The following is an 18,029-nucleotide window of genomic DNA, read 5'->3' as shown; positions in this document are numbered from 1 at the left end:
GCATGTCCCGGAGCTGCCTTGTGCAGGCTCGCGATTAGCTTCACCTCCGGCCCCTCCCTGCCCCGAGGTCACGTGGCTGCTGTTCCTGGTGACCAGCCTCATCCTGCAGTCATCTAGTGGCTTTCTGAACGTCACCTTGCTGGCACAAACTCAGGAGAGGCCGCGAAGGGCTTGTCGGGTGTACCCGTTGCTCCTTATGCTTGGGGAGGCCACGCTGGTTGTGGGGCTGCGGGCCAGGAAGGGGGGTGAAGACCAAACGTATGTTTCTTGTTACAGATCGTACCCTAAATCATTAAAGTGGGTGTCTGGACGTAATAGAAATCCTAAACGCCTTCATTCTCAGATGGCCCTTGTAACTGAAGCAGCTTTCCTGATTTGTGCTAATGAACATCTGTGGACCTTTCGTCATACCTGACAGAGTGCTAGAAATACTTCTATCGCTCTTCTGTACAGAATTTACGCTCTAAAAATTGAACTTGAAAACATTTCATGGGTTTAATTACATGATGTTGGTTATTTTTACAGGTGAAAGGGGTCAATTTTGAGGCAGTTCTCAGAGTGGAGGAAGAAGACGCCAATTCCAAACAAAACCTCACAAAGCGGGAAGCAGAGGATGATTTGGGTCTTAGCATGCTGATCGACTCCCAGAACAACCGCTATATCTTGACCAAGCCCAGAGACGCGACAATTCCACGTGCAGATCGCCACTTCCTAAAGGTAGTCTGTCTGCTTGCTCCCCTCTTGAAGTCCCCTCTCCCACCTTCCCACTTCCAGGTACTAATGTAAAGTAAGCTTTATTTTCTGAGCCTCATATTAGGATGCATGACCTTCCTCCTAACAGAGAGATTCTATGAGAATTTCCTATATTTTCCATGACTTGAAACACTTTCTCTTAATTTTTAATTTTTTCCGAACAGAACGAGGCATTTTAATACTTAGAATGAAAATTAATGTTGCTTTTGAGAATTTGGAAGCCTTTTTGAAGTCAGGAGTCCCTACAGTGGGCTCAAACTTTGTCACTAACACGGAACATCTGATGAGGTGGAGAAGCTTTGGCTAAGGTATCATCTGTGTAGACACGGGTACAGGATGAGATCCGGCTCCTCCAGAGGTGACTGACATTCCAGACCGAGTTAGCCACGCATCTGCTCCCTCTGAGGCAGCAAGTCTAATAAGAGGATGTGGAGTTATGTAAAGATTCGCAATCGACTGTGTTCTGGTTGGAGATCACTGTTTGGGTTTGGACCAGAGTGGTTAACAGCTGTAGGAGTGGCCAGTGTGGCCTGCTCGGAAGGCTAGTGGGGTCTGGACACCCTGTCGGGGCTCCAGCAGCATTCCCGAAGCCACAGCTTGTGCTGGTCTTAAAGAGGGGGGCAGCGCAGGCTGAGAGGAAGGATGCTCCCAGTGGCTGATTACTGTACCAATAAACTCAAAGCAGGAAGATCGGCCCAGGGATAGCCTTCCTTTTTTACCACCAAAGTGGAAACTGGGAGGGGCCTAGTCTGCAGAACGTCTGCTTTCTCCAGTAATCAACCCTTTTCTTGCCAACTGTTACCTTAAATTTTTGTGTTTATTTCTGGTTTATTCTCCATTAGGACATTGTTACCATAGGAATGCTGTCTTTACCTTGTGGCTGGCTGTGCACGACGATAGGGTTGCCCACAATGTTTGGTTATATTGTTTGTGGCGTACTTCTGGGGCCTTCAGGACTGAACAGTATTAAGGTAAGAGCAACTGTTTTAGTATCTGTTTAACAAAATACTAAAGAAATGCTCATGAAGACCTAAAAGTTTTGAACTTGAATTAATAAAGGTAGCATTTCCTTATAAACCATATTAAAGAAGATGCTCTTTAGAGTTTCATAAGAAATTCCTAAATCATAAGAAAGTAATTTTGTTAGTGAATGGATGACTTAACTAGAGAAGAAATCCCGTTTATGTCTTTATTTTTTTAATTAAAAAAAAGTTTTTTAAATGTTTATTTTTTTGAGAGAGACAGAGAGCATGAGCAGGGGAGGGGCAGAGAGAGAGGGAGACACAGAATCTGAAGCAGGCTCCAGGCTCCGAGCTGTCAGCACAGATCCTGACACGGGGATTAAACTTGTGAACTGCGAGATCATGACCTGAGGGGAAGCTGGCCACTTAACCGACTGAGCCACCCAGGGTGCGACAACCCCCGCTCTGTTCATGTCTTTAAACTGTTAGTTTTAAAAATTCTGTTTCCAGTAATAATGATGGATTATGTTATTCAGACACTGAAAGCAACAAAAAATGCTGGGTTAAATGTATAATTTAAAAATTTTTAAAACATTGCAAAGCTAGTAAAGTAGTGGGGATTTTCAAGCCTAAATGTAGGATAATGTGAAAACCCCAGGACGTAGTGAGTGCTGAGGCTGTTGGCTGAACAGAGTGAAGTGACTTTCATCCTATATCGATGGCACTTGTTGGCAGTGAGGAACAGTTCCAAAGCTTTTGTGGGCTCCCAGATGTGTCCTGTAAATACGCACAATTCAGACGAAATGAAGAGATTGGCAAGAATAGGTGATGTGTCATATATCCAACACAGAAGCAGTGGTGCAGGTACTGGGAAACACACACGGGAGTCCTGGCACTTCCTAGTTGGGTACGACAGGAGCAGACGGATGGGGGGAGGTGTGGGCATGTGCTCGCAGCCTCACCCTCCTGCTGACGGGCACACCTTGTACCGGGCAGGAAACATCATCATCTCTAACTGAACTCAACAACACGTTCAACTGGCAGGGGCTACCGGCTGAAAGCCCAGGACCTTAGTGAGCAGGTGACCGCTGACTGACATGGGGTGGGGGGTGCTCTTGTGGGCTGGGCTCAACCTGGTGGGGTGGTCTCTGGGAAACACTGTTTTAATTCAATTTTCTGAATTCGTAATCTCCATAGAGTTGAGAACAAAATGGTGTAAGTACAAAAAATTTTAAGTTGTAGGTGGAGAATCTCTGTCTTGTCCTGTCCCATCCCTCCCTTTCCAGAGTATTTATGAACAATAGCAAATACAAACGTATTTTCCTTTTTTCTTCAGAGCAAAGGTTGCTTATAAGCCAAGAATTCAGGCTGAATAATAATAGAGGCTGAATACGGTAATAAATACAACTGGAAGCTACCAATATTATAGTTCCTAACAAATTTGCTGTATCTTGGTAAATAACATAATTACAGTAAACCAGGATGAAGACCCAAGAGCATATTAGCCAAAACGGGAGGTGGTTAATGGAGGAAGTGTGGCTGTACCAAAATATTTACCTTTTCCTAGTAGGAAGTTAATAGGCTTCTGTGTTACATTGAGAAGTGCAGATTTAGGTATGTGACTTTCAAGTCATGAGTTTCAGCCTCATTTTAAAAAGGGAAGAAAAATAAAAGCAGTGAGGAAGTATAAAAACCAGGAGACGAAGGAGTAAGAGAAATCTTCTGTTATCACAATGAATATAAGTGGAATAAACTTGCCTGTGGAAAGACACAGGTTTGCAGATGATGTTAGGAAAAAGATGTACAGTAAGCAAGGTTCAAAGAGAACAGAATGAGTAAGTGAGGAGGCAGATGCCAGCAAATGGAGGGCAGGGCCTGTCCTCTCGGTGGCTGACAGGGTGCGTGTGCGTCCCTGCACAGCAGCTTGGTGCCTGGACATGTGGAGATCTGCTTGCTCTCTTCTTTCAGACGCTGAGTTCGTGGCTCAGTGGAAACCATGAGTGTAGATGATCTAGGGAGTACCAAATATAACCGTGTAAACAGCATTCTCTGCCATAACATAAAAGCATAAAAACAAACAGCAGATAAAGGACCAGAACCAACACAGCGCACAAGAACGCTGTATACCAGAACCTGTGGGATGTGGCCAATTCAGTTCTCAGGAAAGAAGTTTGTACACATAGTCATGCACAGGCCCGTGCTGGCAGGCCAAAGGAAAGTGGGGCATCTTGATTAAAATGTCCAGCTCAGGTTCAGTGCCTCCCCATCCTCCAGAGAAAGTGAAGGAAGGAGGTAATGAAGAGCGCAGCCTGGAAACAGGTGAATTCGTGAGCTAGTTCTCAGAAAAAGAGATAAAAACAGTCCTTCAGCTAATCAAGAAAAAGGAAAAAAAAACGTATAATCAGGAAGTTCAAGCTATGTCAGGGATAGAGGACATTCAGAGAACTAGTTTTAAAAAAAATACTGTGTTTTTTGTTTTTTTTTTTTTTTAGGATAGTTCCACTGAGTACGTTAGTACAAGATTGTTCCTTGAAGTATGCTTCATTTGTTAGATACATTAAATTGTGTGGTTTTAAAATTTTGTTCCCAGTCTGTTGTGCAGGTGGAGACCTTAGGAGAGGTTGGCGTGTTCTTTACTCTGTTTCTTGTTGGCCTAGAGTTCTCTCCAGAAAGACTGAGAAAGGTAAGGGCCTCACCAAGCTGTGTTATCGCCCCCAATTTAAACATCATGTGGTTTTAATTTATTTACTTTGTGTTTGTTCATGATTGGACTATCAAGTTAAGTATTTTAGAACAGAATATTCTTTTTATTTTTGGAATATAAATTCTAAAAGATAAAAAATACTAGAAAATGCAAATTCAATGAATGAGTAAAATTAGCTTTCATGTAGCTAATTCCAGAAAAGGTCTGAGAAATGATATGTTTGAAATTTAACATGTGGGGGTCCCTCCAAAAAGGTCTAAAACCGTTAGAGGCTGAACTATCTCAGGGATTGAATGTTTGTGTAAAATGAAAATATGTAAAAGACTTGTAGCAGTTAGGACCATGTGTATGAAGAAGTGTGAAACTAAGGGAAGCAACAGTTGCCTTCTAAATTTGTTTGCTTCTAGAACTATTACTTGGAATACTGGAGTATTGCAGAAATGAAAATAGCTGGAGTAAGTTGGAAGTGAGTTAATTAAAAGCTGTGTTTTTGGACGGACACCTCACAAAAGAGGATAGTTGGTCACAAAGCCGGTGGGAGGGCGGGGACAGAAGGGCAGGGAGGGTGACAGCAGTGCTGGTGGACCCCAGGCCACGCTGGCAGGTGGCTCTGGAGTCAGTGTGGGGGCTGGTCGGACAGCAGAGCAGCCTCGCACGACAACTGATGACCCTTCCCTTGGTGGAGCTGCCCTGGGTCTCCATCCCTAGGAAAGAATGAAGTACAAGGTTTTTCGTTAACCCTCGAATAGTCTTCAGCTTCTCGTTGTAGCATTTTTATGAAAGCGGAGGGGCAGCCTGGGTGTCTGACGGTTACACTGTCACAGCTCTTGAAAGGTATCATGCGGCCATAAAAGACGTGACAAGATCTGAGATAGCGAAGAGAAGTACGTTGAGGCGCTGGCCTTAGTTCACCTTGTTACTCTTTGACCTCTCTTTTCTTGCTTCTCTTTTTTTCTGTTGGAAGCTCTGTTTGTCCACCTCCCGGTTACCATCACTTCCTTTAAACACTTCTCCAGATGCGCCTCCTCACGAAGCGTTCTGAGTCCCTTTAGTGTTTTCTCAGGCACTTTTGTGTCTTTTTACGTGCTTCTGGCCTGACCTCCATGTGTTAAGTTCCAGACCCAGAGTTTAAAGGACCCTGCTCTCCTCCGCGAGCTGCGCTTGGGGCTATGCCATGCCGGCAGCATGGCCAGGACCTGCAGCCGTGCGAGGAGCCGGGGACCTGTGGACGGGAAGGTCATCGTCTGCGGCCGTCCCCCTCCTTGCTCTGCGCAGACTCCTCTGGGCTTCCATGTGTGTTTAGTTGAGTGAGGCTGGCAGCCGATAGTGGTGGTTGCCTGTGGCTTGGGACAGAGAGGGGCAGAGTTCGGGTTCTGCACTGACCAGCCTTGTGGTCTCAGCAGAGTATCTCACGCCTTGGACGTTGGGGTCCTCGTCTACATGGCCGGGTTTGTTCTGGCCTAAACTGCTGTAATTTATATTTTTCACCACTCTAGCATTCACTGTTCAATGAGAACTTCATCCAGAGTCATGTGAACAGAGTTTTAACCTGTATGAAACTGCACGCTGTTGCTGGTGTGGTGCTGACTTGTAGGGCTTTGGGGTTTTATGCTGACGGGGGCTTACGTTTGTGCCTGGCGATGCAGCCTTAGGAGGGCTTGGCAAGGAGGGGGTGTGTGCGTGTCAGGGAGAAAGTGTGCTGTGGTCTGAGAAGTGGAAGGAACCTTCCTGGGGACCCGGCACCTGTTTAGTGACTTTGGGGTGAGCTGGGGCCCCTCTGACATGAATCCCTCACTTGTCAGCTCCCTGTGACAGGCTTGCAGGAGGACGGCAGCCTCGCCCTTTTTAGGCCCCTGGGCTCAGACTGCAGATTTAACCATGCCATAATAAACTACGCTAGCAAGTGACAAATTTGTGTTTCTCCAGCATAAATAGCGAGCAGGGCGTCAGAGCAGCCTGAAGTGACCGGTGCCATCGTGGACTTCCGTGTGCCCCTCATGACGGAAAGTCATTCAGTGGGTTTTGAAATAATAATTGCTGGAAGGCCCTCTTGGATCCTCTGGGAAATCCCCAAAAGTCTGAGCGGAAACGGTTCAGAACACCAAGGTCTAGGAACTACTTAATTGTTGGCGCTGAGAACAGCCACAGTCATTTCTTCTGATGGCGCGTCCTGTTGGGTGTGTGCACCCCTGCCTCACTGTGCTCTAGCTCCCCTTATGCTGCCGGCTCAGCTTTCATGTGCTAGCTCCCCGTTTCTGTCTCTCTGCCTGGGAGTTGTGTTTTCTCCTCTTTTTCTCCTTTTTTCTTTTTAACATTTGCTTTTTTGAGAGAGAGCTCGAGTGAGAGGGGGAGGGAAGGGAGAGAGAGAATCCCAAGCAGGCTCCACACTGTCAGCAGGGAGCCTAACTCGGGGCTCAATCCCGTGAACCATGAGCTGAGATCAAGAGTCAGAGAAACTCAACTGACTGAGCCACCCAGGCACCCCCTCTTCCCCTTTTCTCCTTATTTGTTCCCTCAGTAAACCCTTGCTCCAGACGCTGGTGGCTACTGACTATGAGGTGGTATACACAGCCCTGTGGCCCTCCCTTGTGGGACTGCAGGTCTGGGATTTCAGAGGGATGTGTAGGGTTGTGGACAGAAGTCCTGGGACAAGAGCTGAGGAAAATGGAGTTTGGGAGGGGATGCAGCTGTGGTGCAGATGCGTGGGGACCAGGCTACTGTGAATTCCGACACGGGGAGTTGCCTGGGACCTTGCTGAGCAGCAGGATCTGATATGTGTGGCTGGAGAGCCCGTGTTTCTGGGAGCCCCAGGTGGTCCAGATGCCCCATGCGGAGCACAGATCTGTGGCCACTGCCCGCATTTCCCACCTTCGTTTGCTGCACACTGTGCTTCTTGGGCTAATAGATCCCAGCCCTCCTGACCAAGGTTTGGTAGCGACCTCAGAAATCTTTAGTCTGGCCTTTGAAAGTCTACAGATGTAGAAGGCAGAGTAGAGAGACGGTTACTTCCCCAAGGTGCTCAACCAATAATGGGGTCAGTCCCGAGCTCCGGAATCCCTTGTGGGCAGAAAAACCCCTAATGCTGCTTATAGGAGTGGCTACCCTAAAACCTGGGAACCTTAAAATTCAGCATGCTGGCCTCCCCAGGAGCTGTGCCTAGGTCTGCAGGTGCACCCTGGCCCTCCCGCTGCTCCTGGGTATGACACAGGAAGAGGGGGAGCCATTGGAAGGCCATTAAACCACAACAGCCATCGCCACTCCCAGGTGCCAGAAGCAGGGATCAGGGAATCTGAACCTTGGAGAAATAGCCTTGGGGGCTAACCTCTCTCTGGAAGGCGAGCACAGAGCCCGGGTTGGCCAGAGACACGTGGCAGAGGACAGAGTGGCTCTGTGTGGAAGGCTGAGTCTTCAGTTCGTTTGCCTCGTCAGCATCCCACCATTTGACTCGGGACTTGGTGGTGTCGGGAGGATCTTGTAACTCGTTCCTGAAGTTGGAAGCTTCTGTTATGGACAAGCAGGCTGGCAGCTGGTTATGGCTGTGGGCGGCCAGGGTGTGTGTGTGCCCATTTGGCCACAGTAGGAAGTCGGTGCCCAGCCTTAGGAACAGCCTCCCGGCTGCCCTGATTCCTGAAGACAGTGTTGTGATTTTGAAAGAGGTGTTCCTTTTTATCAGGAAGGAGAGCAGGGGAGGAAAAAGATCACATCCTTCAGAGCACCCGAAGACACAGATGAGGCTTGCCAGCCATTGGGGCCCACAACGTTTGCCTCTGAGCTTCTGTGCCAAGCCCTGCACCCCTTGCCCCCCTCTGGGCCCCCTTGCGCTCTTGCCAGAGGGCCTGGCTGCGCAAGTTGGTTTTGTCCAAGAGGGTGTAAGGTGAGAAGAAAATGAGTAAGTGCTTTCCAGTAGGATAGGATGAGTTTCGGTTAATTTCTTTTGTCACTATGTACCATTCACATTTGTATAAGCGTCAGGTAGTTTTTAGTATCCCGTCTGTTCAACTCAGTTAAAAACCTTGGAGCGTTAAAATCAACCCTGATTTCTTCCACATTTTCCATTATGTCTAACCCAGCACTGAGAGCTCACTGAGGCGCCTCATCAATATTTGATTATTGAGCCGTGCTGCCTGGGTCTGTGTCCTGACACTGACTTCCATGTGACCGTGGACAAGTTAGTGGGCTTTGTGTTTTCATCTAGAAAAGGTAGAGGTCGTGCTGTCTACCTTTGCGATGTGTTCTGAGGATTAGATTATATGTGCACAGACATGTATTACACCGAGAGGCATGCGTGTTTAGTCCCAGTAACAATACTTAGCACTCAGTAAGCTGACGGAAGTGTTACTGTTTTTACTGTGTTCAGATTACGACTTTGGGTGTTGTGCTGATGTGTTTACCGCAGAGCTACTTCCTAAACAATTTAGGCCCGTGACCAGGCAGTATATGTGTATGCACTCTGCATGGAGCCGGTCAAGAGCTGACCGTCGTCACTAAAACCTGTGTAAACGAATGTGTTCTCTTCAAGGTCTGGAAGATAGCCTTACAAGGACCGTGTTACATGACACTATTAATGATCGCATTTGGCTTGTTATGGGGACACCTTTTACAGATCAGACCCACTCAGAGCGTCTTTATTTCTACGTGCCTGTCCTTATCAAGCACACCCTTAGTGTCCAGATTCCTCGTGGGCAGTGCCCGGGGTGAAAAAGAAGGTAGGTGATAACATGTTCTAAGTATGTGTTGAAGTATTAGGTATTCAACTGGCTTGAATTCACTCCAAAGGCCTCTTAGAAAAAATTGCAACTCTCTCTCCCTCCCTGGGCTTTACTAACAGTCACGGGCCCTCGTGCTGTGTTCACTCAGGAACTGACACCCTCATCAGTTCAGTTGTTCCACATTTCCACTCGATTAAGACAACAGCTTTTACATGCTCATTAATTTAGGATAGTTGGAGGACCACATTTAAATAAAGAAGAAAATCCACGTTGGAAAGTGCACTGTGGAATTGGTGGTTTAAGGGACGAACGCCGCACCGACCTGAAATCACCAGTTGTCCTCACGGGAGATGACATGGCGTGTGTTGCCTGCGGTGCCGCGAACGGGTGTGTGTTATGTGCAGCCTGAAGTAGAGTGACAGGTGCACTCTGTTCACTGCTTTAACTCTGGCTGTGGTTGGAAACTTACAGACTTTTGGTACCTTTTTCTATAAACTACGTGATGGGTACTTTGGTGGTTGGGAGTATTTTCACCTCTTTGGGCCTAGTTTCATGTCTATACTGGCAACACCAGCCTCTGATTGTTACCGGACCTAGCGAAGCCAGCCTGGGTCAGCAGCTTAGGGACGAACGTCCTGGGCTGACTCATGCTGGCAGCTTCCAGCTTCGACAGTACTGCTGGTTTATATCCTGTGAACTTGTAGTGACCTTCTCTGTCTTGCTCTTGTTTTGTGAAAGTCAGTAAAAAGTGGTGAAAACGTCATAGCAGCTTCGTACTGGTATTTGCCCTGCACCAAACACACCACAATGAGAGAAAAATAGGAAAAAGGAAAGCAGAGTGGTGTGGCTGGCTTCTCTGATAAAGCTGACCTTGCTGTACTTGGGGCTGGTCCTGGGGCTGCAGGTTCCTGGCATTGGTGGTGGCCACACGCAGCCCACCCACTGACTGACTGTGGGCCAATGGGCCACGGAAGCAGCCTCCTCGCTTGGAACTGTACTAACTAGTGGTCTCGTCTGTGGGGCCCAGTGTCCCTGTGGCCAGGTGCTTAGGACCACCCCTCACAAAGCCCTAGTGACAGAAGGAGGTGAAGCACCGGCAGTGGTGTAGGAGGATGAAAACAACTGCTTCTGTAAGGACCTGCACACTGGAGTCCAGCATGTGTGAGGAGTGAGGACGTCAGTGGCTGGGAGAGTTCTGTAACAACCCCAACTGTCAGGATGTGAATTCTCCTTGCTTATGGAAAAGTCTAATAACCACAGTGAAATAAGCATGCTTGAAGCACTCAACATAAGTGAAGAATTCATGCCTATTGGATTAGGCACAAGGATAGGACACAGTACACACAGAAAACATGGGAAAGAATGCCAAGAAACAAAGGAATAGTTAAGAGGCTCAGCATATATACAGCAGAAGTCCTGGAAGAATAGAGTGCAGAACATAGCTGCTGACTTTCAGACTTGGAGGAAAATGTGAGCCCTTAGCCTGAACGTTCCACCCCAAAACCGAGCAGGAAAAAGGACAAGAATAAATGTACCCTCGGCACATCCCGGTACAACAGCAGAGCTTCAGGGACGAAGGGGAAGGCTTGACAGCTGTCAGAGAACACAGGTGATCCGTACGCCTCCACCACACCGGGGGCAGACGGGGCCTGTGGAGCCGCGTCTCTGGCGTGCACGCCCAGCAGAGCTGCCAAGAGCAGGCACAGGTGAAGGCGTCGTCAGACACACGTAGGCTTGGCAGCGTGGCTGCCCGTCTGGAACACAGGAGGACCAAGCACCACAGGTTTAATTAACCTTGTACACAAAGTGCCTCATGTATCTTGTGCATGGACTGCTGGAAAAGGAGGGCTTTTTCCACTTTGTGGAGGCCAGGAGGTGCCAAGATGGCAGAGCAGCATGGAAGCTTTGTGCGTTTCTCATCCCTGAAGTGCAGCCAGAGCAACACCAGACCATCTTGCACCTCTAGAAAATCGATCTCAGGATTATCTCAATAATCGGCACAACTTGAACCACAGAACTTGTCAGGTATGTGGTTCAGAGAGGTGAACTAGGGGGAGGGGAGAAGCCGTTGGGGGGGTAGGAAGCTGTTTTTGCTTGTGGGGAGAGAACAGAGACAGCGGGCATAGGTGGGAGAGAGTACAGGAAAAGCACTTTGTAGAAGGCCAGCTGAGAACTTGGGCCTAAGAAGGTAGGAGTGTCTACAGGGTTGCTGGTGGGGAGGCAATGCTCATGTTGAGACACTTGGGCTTTGTAGAAACTGATAATCACAGATGTGCTAAAGTGTGGCACCTGAAGGACCGTTAGAAAATGTACTTTGGGAGAAAAAGGCTTTGACTTATAACGGCCATGACAAATAATGTGGGAATAAATCTTTGAAGAGATGTGTGTGACCTTGGAGGACAGAAGTACAAAATGTTATCGAAGAGAGAGCCTGTGTTCATGATGAAGAGACTCAATACATAAAGATGCGGTTTCTCCTGAGTCTATAAACTCCCAACTATCCCAGTAAAAAATCTGGCAGGGTTTTTCATGAAATTTGGCAAACTGCTCCTGAAGTTTATTTTAAGAACAAAGGCCAAGAATAGCTAGTGTCAGTTTGAAGTGAGGTGCTTCCACATCAGACGGCAGGCCCTGCGGTCCTGTCCCTGTGCTTGGGTGGTGCGGTGTGTCTGGGCCAGATGGGGCAGGAGACGATGGACAGGTGGACACGAGCAGGGCGCATGTGGCTGGGGTGGGTGGGAGTTAGTCCTTGGAGTCCTCCCTTGAGCCGCACACAGAAACCAGCCCCACACAGATTGAACAGCTCAGTGTGTTGGGCAGAACTTCAGAGCCTGCTAGGGAGAAATATGGGTGACCTTAGGGCAGAGAGGATTTCTGGAAGCGAGATGCAGAATCCAAAGGAAAAAGTGTTGATAAACCCGAACACGTGGAACTTTAACTTTTACCTAAAAGGTATCTTTAGAAGTTGCAAACTAGAAGACATGTGCTATGTATATAAAATGTGCAAGAAGTAGTACTTAGAATGCATCAAGAGTTTTAAGAAGAATCAAAATGGAAGGAAACCCGCTGGAAAATAGAACTTCTTCCCAATGGAGAACTTATGGAAGAGGAGGCGTGCACGCTACGTGAACATGGAGAAATGCCGGCCTCGCTAGCGAATCGGGACGTGCAGGTGCAGACCTGTCCTCCCATGAGCCAGCCAGGTGTCTCGCCGGACCTGCCCCATGTCGGCATCAGTGCAAGCGCTCATGGGTGCTCAGTGGGAGCGTGAGCTGGTTTGGTCACTTTGGGGAACAGTTCCACAAACAAAGATGTCCATTTCTAGAGACATGTCCTAGAAAACTTCAAATGTGAAAGAATACTCAAAATACTTATTTTTGATAGCAAAAAATTTTAAGTAATCTGAGCATTTAGTAATCCAACGAATAATTAAATTATGGTGTGTCCATATACTGGAATACTGCAGAGGTAAAAATGAATTAATCTTACACTATGGAGAGAGAAATAGAAGATACAGAGGACATCTGGTCTGATATAATTTACATAAACTTTGAAACTGTGCAAAGCTGCGTCCTCACAAACCTGCACACTGAGAGCATTTGGAAGTGCCTGAGGATGACACCCCTGCCCCTCTTCATATGTGGGTTTATTGTTGCCCCAGTTCTCCTTTTCTGTTCCTCAGGGTTCCGGCCAGTACATTGGATAGTGGGGCCCAGACCCTCAAAGGGGTCAGTAAATAGCTCCAGCCTTCCATGGCCATGCTCAGAACCCATATAGCCATGAAGGGGACAGGCGGCTGGAGGTCACGGTAGCAACTTGATTATGATGAAAGATGACAATGGAAGATGTGGCTGTGGTGGCCTTCAGTACGTATCCTCCAATGCAGCATGGACCCACAGAAGCCTCCTCTAGAAAACACAGGCCTGCAAGAGACTGCCATGCTGTGACCTCACCATCCCCTTGCCCAGGTGGAGACTCTCATCTGTAGAGTAGGGTGGGCAAGGTGGGGCATGGGGCCAGGGTGGAGGCCATGAGTGGTGAGGGGGAGTCTCTCCTGGTGAGAACACAAGCAAGGGAAGGGGGTGTGTCCAGCAAATGTGCTAGAATGTTCATTATAGCATGCTTGTAGTAATGGAAAGATTAAAAACCTAAGTGCCTAACATCAGGGAATGGGTAAATTGCTGTATTCTACAGCAGTTTTAAAAAGAGATCTTTGTGCATCAACACAGATAATTTTCAGACATAATGGTAAGCAAAAACGAAAGCAAGTTGCAGAAATATGGATTAAGTTATAAAAAGTTTATAATTACAAAATAACAAACTCAGTGTTGTTCCCAGATACATAGCTGTTATTTTGTTAAAAGTAGAAAACCACTCAAGAGAATAAAAAACATGGAACCTAAGGCAGTGATTGGGGGTGTGGTGGGGGGTCCAGCCGCAGGTGGCGGGCTCATGGTACCTGCATTGTCCAGTATCTTCGTTCCCAAAAATCTGAAGTCAGGGTCTCAAAGGTTTAAGATTTAGCAAAACACAATAGTGGGTATGTGGATATTTGTTATATTTTTTATTTTCCATATGTTTAAGGTATTTAATAAAACAGATGGAAAACAAAAAATTTTAAATGCTTATAGTAGTGGTAAGCACAAAGATTAAATTTAGTGTAAAATGCAGATGAAAAATATTAAAAGTTCTATCTTTAATTTTTAACAGTTCAGTCTAATTCTTAAATTTTTTTAATGTTCATTTATTTTTGAGAGAGAGAGAGAGAGAGAGAGAGAGAGAGAGAGAGAGAGAGAACGAGTGGGGGAGGGGCAGAGAGAGAGGGAGAGAATCCCAAGCAGGCTCCCGGCTGTCAGCATAAAGCCTGACGTGGGGCTCGAACCCACGAGCCGTGAGGTCGTGACCTGAGCCACAGTCAGCTGCTTAACTGACTGAGCCACCCAGGCTCCCCAGGCAAAGTAATTCTTTCGCCTCTGTGTTCACTGTACTGTTTCCTTTTACATCAGTTGCTGTGGTTAGTCTTTCCCCTCCAGCCTCAGTGAGCTGCTGCTCTGCACTTGCTCCCTGAGTGCTCCCTGTGGACTGGGCCATGCTGGGGGCGCCCCCCTCTGTTCGTGCTGCCCCCCATCTGCTGGTAGATAGTTGATGCCCGCCCAGTTAAGACCGCTGTGATCTGGTGAAAGGCAAAGAGCAGGATTTTAAAAACATTTACAAAATGCTGGCAGTGTATCAGTAAATGCTGTTTTGAAAAAGTAAGGTGTGACTGGAATTAGCGTCTCCTCTAAGTCCGGAAGAGGCACCATCACGGGCGCAGGGCTCAAGTGTGTTCACCTCGCGTGAGGACTTGGGGAGGAAGACCGCGGTGTGACTGCGAGCACAGGACCTGGCACGCTTCCTGGGATCGGGACAGGAGAATCACAGTCAGGAACCCATGGAGGGCTTTGTTGAAAATGATGGGTTTTTGAAGTGTCCCACTCACCCATTATTAGTGTGGGGAATTCTTCTTCACTTTTAAGTTGTAAAGCTTTAGCCGCAGCAACCTCATGGCACTATCCACTTAGAATGTTTTAAAATTCTAAGCCAAAAACAAATAAATAAATCAAATTCTAAAGCCTGGATACTTTATTCACCAAAAATTTAACTTTGGTAAGTAAGACAAGCTTCCTAGAAGGAGTACCTAAACTTCTAACAATTGTGATTTTTGCTGGTGATGAAAGATTTTGATTTTATTTGATTAGCTTATTCTTTTTCTTTTCTGTAAGATTACTCTTATCAGATTAGCCTTTAAATATCTGTTACTGTCAGTTGCTTTTTTTTCTTTTTTAAGAAAACAAAAATAGCTTATTTTATGGGGGAACATGACAGTTATAAGTTTGGTCCAAAGCCAGAACTGTTGGTTGGAAATGGAGACACCGAACACCTGTGTGATGCGTGGAGTTCGGGAAAATGGTACCCATTTCCGGTTGCCTTTGTGGATGAGCCACATGGTCCCTTCGGGCAGCCCTGGCTACTGCCTTCTGTCCTGTCCACCTGATGAGCCTCTCTGCATTTGTGTCAGTGACAGACGCTCACTGAGGCCATGATGGTGGGCTGGAGGGAAGGCGACCTGTCAGCTGGGTCAGCCAGCAGGTGCGACCAGAAGGGGGGTAGGATTAGGTCTCCTGAAGCGCTTAGGGGAGAGAGAAAGACTGGCGTGAAGGCTGTTTCCTGTATTCTGGGGACATACAGTGACATTGACCTGCTTATCCAGGCTCACCATACTCTTGTGCCTCGTGCTATCTTTCCACGATGGCGTTTTTTCTTTAAGTGTGTTAGTAACAAGTGCTGGAAATATCCTGGAAGTTTTCTTTACAAAAAGTTTTTCATGTTGAAGATGTTTCAGTGTTTGCCCTCAAAGAGATTCTAAAGTCTGTATTCTCTTTAAGTGGCAGAAGTTGAATTATATCGGAAATGTGCCTAATGACCGTATTTTGACGTGGGACACTTTAAGTTACTGTAAACGTGTGCCATTGACACATTCTTCCTCAAGCAGGTGACGTCGACTACAGCGCGGTGCTGCTTGGGATGCTCGTAGTGCAGGACGTGCAGCTGGGCCTGTTCATAGCCGGCCTGCCCACCCTCATCCAGGCCGGGACCGGCGCCTACTCCAGGTAACCACGCTGCTCCTTCCTCCCCGCTCGGTTTCCAGCTTCCCGCCGTCCGCTGACGAAAATGCGGTGTAATACCGTCTCCCGAAGAGATGCTTAGAGCTTGTCCGGCGCAGGCAGAGAGCGTGGTCTCTGGGGTCACGCCGCCTGGGCTCAGGCTCCAGCTCTGTCAACCTTGGGCAAATTCCTTAACCTCACTCTGCCTCGGTGTTGTCATCTAGAAAGTGGGGATGGTGTTACTCCCTAACAGGTTAGTTAGGATTAAATGGGCTAAAATCTAAAAGTGCTCAGAATGGTGCCTGGAACATACTGTGTGTGAGTGTGTGTGAGGTCGTGTGAGATTGACCACGTGCGTGATTGTGCGCGCGTGCATGCCATCATCGTGGGGACCATTGTTGTGAGTGTCTCCGTTACCATTTCCTCTTTTCCTTATCTCAATGAAACAATCCCCCAAACCCGAACGGCACTTGCTACGTTCATGTGGAGGGAAGTCAAATTGAAAAGTGGAAGAATAAGTTCGCCCAGAAAGTCCTAGGTTATGCTGTACACACTGTTACCAGAACGCCAGCCCGAAAATAAATCCCTTGGAAAATGTAAGGAGGCCCATAAAATTTAAAGGTAAATTGCATGCGAGTTAGGACTGTAAGCTTGAGTTTGTTTTAATAAGCAAATAGGCAATATGTTGTGCTTTAAGTATTTCCAGACGCTGCATTTACTTCACGTCTCACAGTGATGATGCTATAACTTACAAATTAGTAGACTTTTTTGAAATTTCTTTGGGAACCACTTTGAAATTCTGAGATCTGTCACTTATTTCTTCTTTCTCTATATGCCTTTTATCTGTTCTTCTTGCCTTGTTGCGCTGGCTAGAATTTCCAGTACTTCAATGAGTGAGATTATGTGCGTAGATGTTCCTGCCTTCTTCCTCATCTTAAACAGAAAGCATCCATTCTTTCACCGTCAAATGCAGTGTTAACTGTTGGGTTTTTATTACTTTTAGGAAGTTACCTTCTAATCTCAGTTTGCTAAGAGTTTTTATTGTGAGTACGCATTGGGTTTTGTCAAACGCTTTTTCTGCATCTCTTGGTATGATTGTGTGGTTTTTCTTCTTTAGCTGTTTGACGTGGTAGATTACGTTGATTGATTTTTGGAAGTCAAGCCAGCCTTACATAGGTAGAATGAATCCTACTTGGTTGCGGTATATAATTCTTTTTATACATTGTTGCCTCCAATTAGCTAATGTTTTGTTGAGGAGTTTTGGGTCTGAGTTCATGAGAGAGAATAGTGTGTAGCTTTCTTTTATGGTATTCTCAATTTCTGGTTTTGGTGTTAGGGTAATACTAGGTTCATAACATGATTTGGGAAGTGTTTCTCCTTTTTCTTTTTCTGGAAAACATTGCATCAAACTGCCGTTAATTCTTCCTTAAATATTTGGTAGAATTCTCCAGTGAAACTATCTGGGCCTTGAGATTTCTTTGGGGGGATTTTTGCTAAGTTACAAATTCAGTTTGCTTAATGGTTATGAGACTATTCAAATTATCTACAAATTATCTGCATATTGTTGAGTTGTGGTAGCTTGGTTTTTCAAAGAATGGGTCCATCCCATTTCACATGTGGAGGTTACATGTGCAGACTTGGTTATAGTATATCCCATCATCTTTTGATGTCTGTAGGGTCTGCAGTAATGTTTCCTGTGTTGCTCCTGATGCTGGTAACTTGTGCTTTCTCTCTCTGTCAATCTTTCTAGAGGGTTGGCAGTTATTTTAATTTCTTCAAAGACCAGCTTTTGTTTCATTGGCTTTTTTCTTTTTTTATATATGTATAACAAATTTAATGTTTGTTTATATTTGAGAGAGAGAGAGAGAACAAGCAGGGCAGGGGCAGGGAGAGAGAAACACAGAATCTGAAACAGGCTCCAGGCTCTGAGCTGTCAGCACAGAGCCCGATGCGGGGCTCCAACTCGCAGACTGCGAGATCATGACCCAAGTTGAAGTCGGACGCTCAACCGATTGAGCCGCCCGGACGCCCCGTCTTTGTTTTTCTGTTTTTAATTTCTTTGGTTTCTATCCTTCTGGCTTTTTCTCCTGTTTGTTTTGGCTGTTATTTTTCTAGGTTCTTGTGCTGTGAATGTAGCTTATTGACTTGAAACCTTTCTTCTTTTCTAGTGTGTTTAGTGCCACACGTTTCCCTTGCAGCACTGTCTTAGCTGCATCTTGTTTCTTTTGGTATGTTGTATTTTTATTTTCATTTAGTT

At 46.5% G+C, this 18,029-nt stretch overlaps 1 protein-coding gene across 7 annotated transcripts in view; it reads left to right on the top strand.

The window, feature by feature from the left end:
* SLC9D1 (solute carrier family 9 member D1) overlaps nucleotides 1-18,029 on the top strand; it is a 50,801-nt gene that overhangs the window by 12,230 nt on the left and 20,542 nt on the right. For 4 of the 7 annotated variants that reach the window (XM_086707920.1, XM_086707912.1, XM_086707950.1 and 1 more), the window contains 5 exons: nucleotides 526-717; nucleotides 1,596-1,724; nucleotides 4,306-4,398; nucleotides 8,939-9,125; nucleotides 15,658-15,778. In XM_086707920.1, the coding sequence (XP_086564046.1) occupies nucleotides 526-717; nucleotides 1,596-1,724; nucleotides 4,306-4,398; nucleotides 8,939-9,125; nucleotides 15,658-15,778 (722 nt within the window). The remainder of the gene's footprint in view (nucleotides 1-525; nucleotides 718-1,595; nucleotides 1,725-4,305; nucleotides 4,399-8,938; nucleotides 9,126-15,657; nucleotides 15,779-18,029) is intronic. The other 3 variants (XM_086707922.1, XM_025924181.2, XM_086707927.1) reach the window with 2 other exon arrangements.

The sequence above is a fragment of the Puma concolor genome, chromosome A1 (assembly GCF_028749965.1).
Source record: "Puma concolor isolate L17-30 chromosome A1, mPumCon1.1.hap2, whole genome shotgun sequence".
In the NCBI taxonomy this organism is placed as follows: Eukaryota; Metazoa; Chordata; class Mammalia; order Carnivora; family Felidae; genus Puma; species Puma concolor.
Note: the sequence above shows the minus strand (reverse complement) of the source record. Positions and strands in the feature narration are given on the sequence as shown.